Source organism: Elephas maximus, chromosome 7 (genome assembly GCF_024166365.1).
Source record: "Elephas maximus indicus isolate mEleMax1 chromosome 7, mEleMax1 primary haplotype, whole genome shotgun sequence".
In the NCBI taxonomy this organism is placed as follows: Eukaryota; Metazoa; Chordata; class Mammalia; order Proboscidea; family Elephantidae; genus Elephas; species Elephas maximus.
The window spans coordinates 59,332,890-59,341,274 of NC_064825.1; the positions used below are offsets into that span (position 1 = coordinate 59,332,890).

Sequence of the window (8,385 nt, forward strand, 5' to 3'; positions counted from 1 at the left end):
CAGAGTAGAACTGCCCCTGTAGGGTTTCCAAGGCTGTAATCTTTACAGAAGTAGATTGCCACATCTTTTTCCTGGGGAGGGGCTGGTGGGTTTGAAGAGTCAACCTTTTGGTTAGCAGCCGAGCACTTAACCACTGTGCCACCAGGGATCCTAGAAAGGGGATAGCAGGACATTAAAGACGGACTTCATCATCCCCACACTGTTGCAATCAGAAGAACCAACTTATCATCCGGATTAATGTCAAGGATTGCTTCTTCATAGCTACGTGGAATGGTTCATTTTTCTTTTAAAGAAGAATGCTTCTTCTAAAAGCTAGGAATACTATAAGTACGAAGATCTAAGATATAAGAGAGGAAAAGAATACCTGCCAAATGAAAACTACTACTTTTTAGACAAAAATGGAAATTTATTTTATTTTCTGTGACAATTTTATAAAATCTCTAATTGAAGCAAAATAAATACAGCCAAAGGCCATAAAATGACATGGGGACTAGGGACATTTCTTTGGGTCTCTGCTAGTTATCTGAGTTTATGTTAATGGTTAAATTGCAGATATGGCAGCCTATGTGGTCATTAAAAAGAAAACAGAGAAGAAATTTTTAAGTACAAATTTGGAGGCTTGCCCGTTATAAAAATCTTCTTAGTTCTTGTTTTTCAAATTGATTTATATAACTTTCAACTATCCCGTGGATTACTACAAAGCAACACAATGATCCCATTTTAAAGTCTTTTTTTAAAAGATACCCTGAATTTTTGAGAGTGTATGTATGTGTAAAACAAACAAAATGGTAGTGAAATTATATTTCACCTTCCTTATCAATGAAGTGAATGCTTTTCAAACTTTTCTGATGTGATGTGTGATAAATTCAATTTGTACACAAACCAATAAACACATTATGTATGTATACATAAACGCACACGTAATTGAAAACAAAGCCTCATCAAACAATACTTAACCTTTATACTAGTGAGTAGTCTGATAATTTCTTTACTGTATAAATTTGTTTTTCTATTTTAACCTATTGATTATTTAATTGAGTTTACAATTGACTAACAGATTCCTCTGAACTAAGTGATTCCTAATATATCGGAGTGATGCTTCCATGTTTGTAATATCTGAAAGAAACTTCTGCACTTGTTATTCATATTCTAGCTAATTAATTTTCTCCATCTTTAGTTTCTATGAAGACCTAATAATTCTATCAAAAATAAATATTAAATAGTATGTGTAAACAAATCATATTACCTCAGTCCTCTTTACTGTTTAAAATGATAGAAATATCCCTTCAGCATGGCACAAAGAATAAGCACATAAATTTACTTGTTCTGTGTAACCTGCTGGAATCCACAAGGTGCACCCAGGTAAGAAAAATTCTTCTATCTTCATGTGTCTTGCTTGAGTCAGTAGCTAATTTTTATCTTAATTTTACAGATCACAAAAACTGTAGAAACATATGACAATATGACAGCTCAGCAAAATGGCACCATCTCCTTTGAGGTTTCAGACTTCCTCTTAAATTGTTTCATCAGGTCCTCCAGCTGGCAGCTCTGGCTGCCCCTGCCCCTCAGCCTTCTCTTCTTCCTGGCCATGGGGGCCAATGCTACCCTCCTGATCACCATTCAACTGGAGACCTCCCTGCATGAGCCCATGTATTACTTGCTTAGCTTCCTCTCCCTGCTGGACATTGTGCTCTGTCTCACTGTTATTCCCAAGGTCCTGGCCATCTTCTGGTTTGACTTCAGGTCCATCAGCTTCTCTGTCTGCTTCCTCCAGATGTACATCATGAATTGCTTCCTGGCCATGGAGTCCTGCACATTCATGGTCATGGCCTATGACCGTTACGTGGCCATTTGCCACCCGCTTCGGTACGCATCCATTATCACTGACCAATTTGTGATCAAGGCTGCCATGTTTATTTTGGCCAGGAATATCTTTATGACTTTGCCCATTCCCATTCTCTCAGCAAGACTCTACTACTGTGGCAGAAATGTCATTGAGAACTGCATCTGTGCCAATATGTCTGTCTCAAGGCTCTCCTGTGATGATGTCACCATCAATCGCCTCTACCAATTTGCTGGAGGCTGGACCCTGCTAGGATCTGACCTCCTCCTCATCTTCCTCTCCTATGCCTTCATACTGCAAGCTGTGCTGAGACTCAAGACAGAGAGTGCTGTGGCCAAGGCCCTAAGCACATGTGGCTCCCACTTCATCCTTATCCTTTTCTTTAGCACCATCCTCCTAGTCTTCGTCCTTACTCATGTGGCTAAGAAGAAGGTCTCCCCTGATGTGCCAGTCTTGCTCAATGTCCTCCACCACATCATTCCTGCAGCCCTCAACCCCATTGTTTATGGAGTGCGAACCCAGGAGATCAAGCAAGGAATCCAAAGATTATTGAAGAAAGGGTGGTGATAAGGACAGCAGGAATTGAATTTCTACATTCCTACAGTATGATGGTTTATGAGTCAGTAATGTATGAGTGGAAACCCTGGTGGTGTAGTGGTAAGTGCTATGGCTGCTAATCAACAGGTCGGCAGTTCAAATCTACCAGGTGCTCCATGGAAACCCTATGAGGCAGTTATGCTCCATCATATATGGTTGCTGTGAGTCAAAATCGACTCAACGGCTGTAGGTTTTTTTAAATGTATGAATGGGATGCAATTCATATCTATTAATTATAAACTCAAATTGGATAAACTAGGTATTGTGACTTGGTTTCTTAACCTTCAGGGTTTTTTTTTTTTTCTTTTTGAATAATTTTTATTGTGCTTTAAGTGAAAGTTCACAACCAAGTCAGTCTCTCACATGTAAACTTATATACACCTTACTACATACTCCCACTTACTCTCCCCCTAATGAGTCAGCCTGCTTCCTCCTTCCAGTCTCTCCTTTTGTGACCATTTTGCCAGTTCTAACCCCCTCTACCCTCCCATCTCCCCTCCAGACAGGAGATGCCAATATAGTCTCAAGTGTCCACCTGATGCAAGTAGCTCACTCTTCATCAGCATCTCTCTCCGCCCCATTGTCCAGTCCCTTCCATATCTGATGACTTGGCTTCAGGAATGGTTCCTGTCCTGGGCCAACAGAAGGTTTGGGGACCATGACCGCAGGGATTCTTCTAGTCTTATTCAGACCATTAAGCCTGGTCTTTTTATGAGAATTTGGGGTCTGCATCCCACTGTGCTCCTGCTCCCTCAGGAGTTCTCTGTTATGCTCCCTGTCAGGGCAGTCATCAGTTGTACCTGGGCACCATCGAGTTCTTCTGGTCTCAGGATGATGTAGTCTCTAGTTCATGTGGCCCATTCTGTCTCTTGGGTTCATAATTACCTTGTGTCCTTGGTGTTCTTCATTCTCCTTTGATCTAGGTGGGTTGAGACCAATTGATGCATCTTAGATGGCCGCTTGTTAGCATTTAAGACCCCAGACACCACACTTCAAGGTGGGATGCAGAATGTTTTCTTAAGAGAATTTATTGTGTCAATTGACCTAGGTGTCCCCAAACCCCCGCCCTTGCTCCTCTGACCTTCAAAGCATTCCGTTTATTCAGGAAACTTCTTTGCTTTTGGTTTAGTCCAATTGTGCTGACCTCCCCTGTATTGTGTGCTGTCTTTCCCTTCACCTAAAGTAGTTCTTATCTACTACCTAATTAGTGAATACACCTCTCCCACCCCTCTCCCTCCCCGCTCTCGTAACCACAAAAGAATGTTTTCTTCTCAGTTTAAACTATTTCTCAAGTTCTTATAATAGTGGTCTTATACAATATTTGTCCTTTTGAAACTGCCTAATTTCACTCAGCATAATGCCTTCCAAGTTCCTCCATGTTATGAAATGTTTCACAGATTCGTCACTGTTCTTTATTGATGCCTAGTATTCCAATGTGTGAATAAACCATAATTTATTTATCCATTCATCCCTTGATCTGCACCTTCGTTGCTTCCATCTTTTTGCTATTGTAAACAGTGCTGCAATAAACATGGGTTTGCATATATCCGTTCGTGTAAAGGCTCTTATTTCTCTAGGGTATATTCCAAGGAATGGGATTGCTGGTAGTTCTATTTCTAGCTTTTTAAAGAAGCGCCAAATCGATTCCCAAAGTGGTTTTACCATTTGACATTCCCACCAGCAGTGCATAAGTGTTCCAATCTCTCTGCAGCCTCTTCAACATTTATTATTTTGTGTTTTTTGGGTTAATGCCAGCCTTGTTGGAGTGAGATGGAATCTCATCGTAGTTTTAATTTGCATTTCTCTAATGGCTAATGATCGAGAGCATTTCCTCATGTATCTGTTATCTGTTAGCAGCCTGAATATCTTCTTTAGTAAAGTGCGTGTTCATATCCTTTGCCCAATTTTTAATTTGGTTGTTTGTCTTTTTGTGGTTGAGTTTTAACAGAATCATATAGATTTTAGAGATCAGGCGCTGGTCAGAGATGTCATAGCTGAAAATTTTTTCCCAGTCTGTAGGTGGTCTTTTTACTCTTTTGGTGAAGTCTTTAGATGAGCATAGGTGTTTGATTTTTAGGAGCTCCCAGTTATCTGATTTCCCTTTGTCATTTTTGGTAATGTTTTGTATTCTGTTTATGACTTGTATTAGGGCTCCTGACGTTGTCCCTATTTTTTCTTTCATGGTCTTTATCATTTTAGTCTTTATGTTTAGGTCTTTGATCCACTTGGAGTTAGTTTTTGTGCATGGTGTGAGGTATGGTTTCTGTTTCATTTTTTTTGCAGATGGATATCCAGTTATGCCAGCACCATTTGTTAAAAAGACTGTCTTTTCCCCATATAACTGACACTGGGCTTTTGTCAAGTATCAGCTGCTCATATGTGAATGGGTTTATATCTGGGTTCTCAAATCTGTTCCATTGGTCTTTGTGCCTGTTGTTGTTCCAGTACCAGGCTGTTTTGACTACTGTGGCTGTATAATATGTTCTAAAATCAGGTAGAGTGGGGCCTCCCACTTTCTTCTTCTTTCTCAGTAATGTTTTACTTATCTGGGGCTTCTTTCTCTTCCACACGAAGTTGACGTTTTGTTTCTCCATCACATTAAAAAATGTCGTTGGAATTTGGATCGGAAGTGCTTTGTATGTATAGATGGCTTTTGGTAGAATAGACATTTTTACAATGTTAAGTCTTCCTATCCATGAGCAAGGTATGCTTTTCCACTTATGTAGGTCCCTTTTAGTTTCTTGCAGTTGTACTTTGTAGTTTTCTTTGTATAGGTCTTTTACATCTTTGGTAAGATTTATTCCTAAGTATTTTATCTTCTTGGGGGCTACTGTGAATGGTATTGATTTGGTGATTTCCTCTTCGGTGTTCTTTTTGTTGATGTAGAGAAATCCAAGTGATTTTTGTATGTTTACCTATAACCTGAAACACTCCCAAACTCTTCTATTAGTTTCAGTAGTTTTCTGGAGGATTCCTCAGGGTTTTCTGTGTATAAGATCATGTCATCTGCAAATAGAGATACTTTTACTTCTTCTTGGCAATCCGGATGCCCTTTACTTCTTTTACTAGCCTAATTGCTCTGGCTAGGACATCCAGCACAATGTTGAATAAGAGTGGTGAGAAAGGGCATCCTTATCTGGTTCCTGTACTCAAGGGCAATGCTTTCGGGCTCTCTCCATTTAGGATGATGTTGGCTGTTCGCTTTGTATAAATGCCCTTTATTATTTTTAGGAATTTCCCTTCTATTACTATTTTGCTGAGTGTTTTTATCATGAATGGGTGTTGGACTTTGTCAAATGCGTTTTCTGCATGAATCGATAAGATCATGTGGTTTTTATCTTTTGTTTTATTTATACAGTGGATTACATTAATGGTCTTTCTAATATTGAACCAACCTTGCATAAAAACATACCTGGTATAAATCCCACTTGGTCGTGGTGGATTTTTTTTTTTTTTGATATGTTGTTGAATTCTATTGGCTAGAATTTTGTTGAGGATTTTTGCGTCTATGTTTATGAGGGATATAGGTCTGTAATTTTCTTTTTTTTTTTTTTTTGTGGTGTCTTTACCTGATTTTGGTATCAGGGATATGCTGGCTTCATAGAATGAGTTAGATGGTATTCCATCCTTTCTTATGTTTTGAAATACCTTTAGGAGTAATGGTGTTAACTCTTCTCTGAAAGTTTGATAGAACTCTGCAGTGAAGCCGTCTGGGACAGGGTTTTTTTGTTGTTGCTGGGAGTTTTTTGATTACCTTTTCAATCTCTTTTTTTGTTATGGGTCTATTTAGTTATTCTACTTCTGATTGTGTTAGTTTAAATAGGTAGTGTGTTTCTAGGAATTCATTCATTTCTTCTAGGTTTTCAAATTTGTTAGAGTACAATTTTTCATAGTAATCTGATATGATTCTTTTAATTTCAGTTGGGTCCATTGTGATATGGCCCATCTCATTTCTTATTCAGGTTATCTGTTTCCTTTCCTGTATTTCTTTGGTCAGTCTGGCCAATGGTTTACCAATTTTGTTAATATTTTCAAAGAACCAGCTTTTGGCTTTGTTAATTCTTTCAATTGTTTTCCTGTTCTCTAATTCATTGAATTTTGCTCTAATTTGTATTGTTTTCTTCTGGTGCCTGATGGATTCTTTCGTTGCTCACTTGTAGGGACAGTTCTCTGATTTTGGCTCTTTCTTCTTTATGTATGTGTGCATTTATCGATATCAACTGACCTCTGAGCACTGCTTTTGCTGTGTCCCAGAGGTTTTAATAGGAAGTGTTTTCATTCTCGTTGCATTCTATGAATTTCTTTATTCCCTCTTTAATGTCTTTTATGACCCAGTCTTTTTTGAGCAGGGTGTTGTTCAGTTTCCAAGTATTTGACTTCTTTTCCCTGATTTTTCTGTTATTGATTACTACTTTTATGGCCTTATAGTCTGAGAAAATGCTTTGTAAATTTTCAATCTTTTGGATTCTGCAAAGGTTTGTTTTATGACCCCATATGTGGTCTATTCTAGAGAATGTTCTGTCTGTACTAGAAAATAAAGTATACTTTACACCCACCCATTGGGTAGAGTGTTCTGTATAAGTCTATGAGGTCAAGTTGGTTGATTGTAGCAATTAGATCTTCCGTGTCTCTATTGAGCTTCTTACTGGAGGTCCTGTCCTTCTCTGAAAGTGGTAGGTTGAATACTCCTACTATAAGTGTCTATCTCACTTTTCAATTCTGGTAAAGTTTGTTTTATGTATCTAGCAGATCTGTCACTGGATGTGTAAATATTTAATATGGTTATATCTTCCTGGTCAATTGTCCCTTTATTCATTATGTTGTGTCCTTCTTTATCCTTTTTGGTGGGTTTAACTTTGAAGTCTATTTTGTTAGAAATTAGTATTGCCACTCCTGCTCTTTTCTGATTGTTGTTTGCTTGATACATTTTTTCAATCCTTTGAGTTTTAGTTTTTCTTTGTCTTGGAGTCTAAGGTGTGTCTCTTATAGACAGGATATAGACAGATCGTGTTTTTTTATCCAGTCTGAGACTCACTCTCTCTTTATTGGTACATTTAGACCATTTACATTCAACTTATTTATAGGTAAGTATGAATTTAGTGCTGTCATTTTGATGCCTTTTTGTGTGTGTTGTTGACAATTTCATTTTTCCACTTACTTTTTTGTGCTGAGAAGTTTTTCTTTGTAAATTGTGTGTTCCTGATTTTCATTGTAATTGAATTTGTTTTTGCTGAATCATGTTTTTCTTGGTTATTTTAAGTATGGAATTGTTAGACCTCTTTGTGGTTACCTTAATATTTACCCCTATTTTTCTAAGTAAGAACCTAACTTGTATTGTCCCGTATCGCCTTGTTTTCCTCTCCATATGGAAGATCTATGCCTCCTGTATTCAGTCCCTCTTTTTTGATTATTGTAATCTTTTACGTAATGACTTCAATGATTCTGTTTTGAGCATTTTTTTCTTTTTTAAATTAACCTTATTTTGTTTTTGTGATTTCCCTATTTGAGTTGATATCAGAATGTTCTGTTCTGTGACCTTGTGTTGTGTTGCTATCTAATATTATTGATTTTCTGACCAAAGAATTTCTTTTAGTAATTCTTGTAGCTTTGGTTTGGTTTTTGCAATTTCTCTAAGCTTGGGTTTATCTGTAAATGTTTTAATTTCAGCTTCGATTTTTGGCTGACAGTTTTTCTCCTTCAGTGTTCTGTATATGTCATCCCATTGCCTTCTTGCCTGCATGGTTTCTGCCAAGTAGTCTGAACTTGTTCTTATTGATTCTCCTTTGTAGGTGACTTTTCTTTTATCCCTGGCTGCTTTTAAATTTTTCTTTTTATCTTTAGTTTTGGCAAGTTTGATGATAATGTGCCTTCATCATTTTCGTTTTGGATGAATCTTGTATGTGGTTCGATGAGCATCTTGGATAGATATCCTTTCAGCTTTCATG

At 37.7% G+C, this 8,385-nt stretch overlaps 1 protein-coding gene across 1 annotated transcript; it reads left to right on the plus strand.

Moving 5' to 3' along the window:
• Positions 1 to 1,462: 1,462 nt before the first annotated feature.
• Positions 1,463 to 2,410, plus strand: LOC126079269 (olfactory receptor 56A3). The gene has a single exon (XM_049890190.1). The coding sequence runs from the start codon at positions 1,463 to 1,465 to the stop codon at positions 2,408 to 2,410; it is 948 nt and encodes a 315-aa protein (XP_049746147.1).
• Positions 2,411 to 8,385: the final 5,975 nt, after the last annotated feature.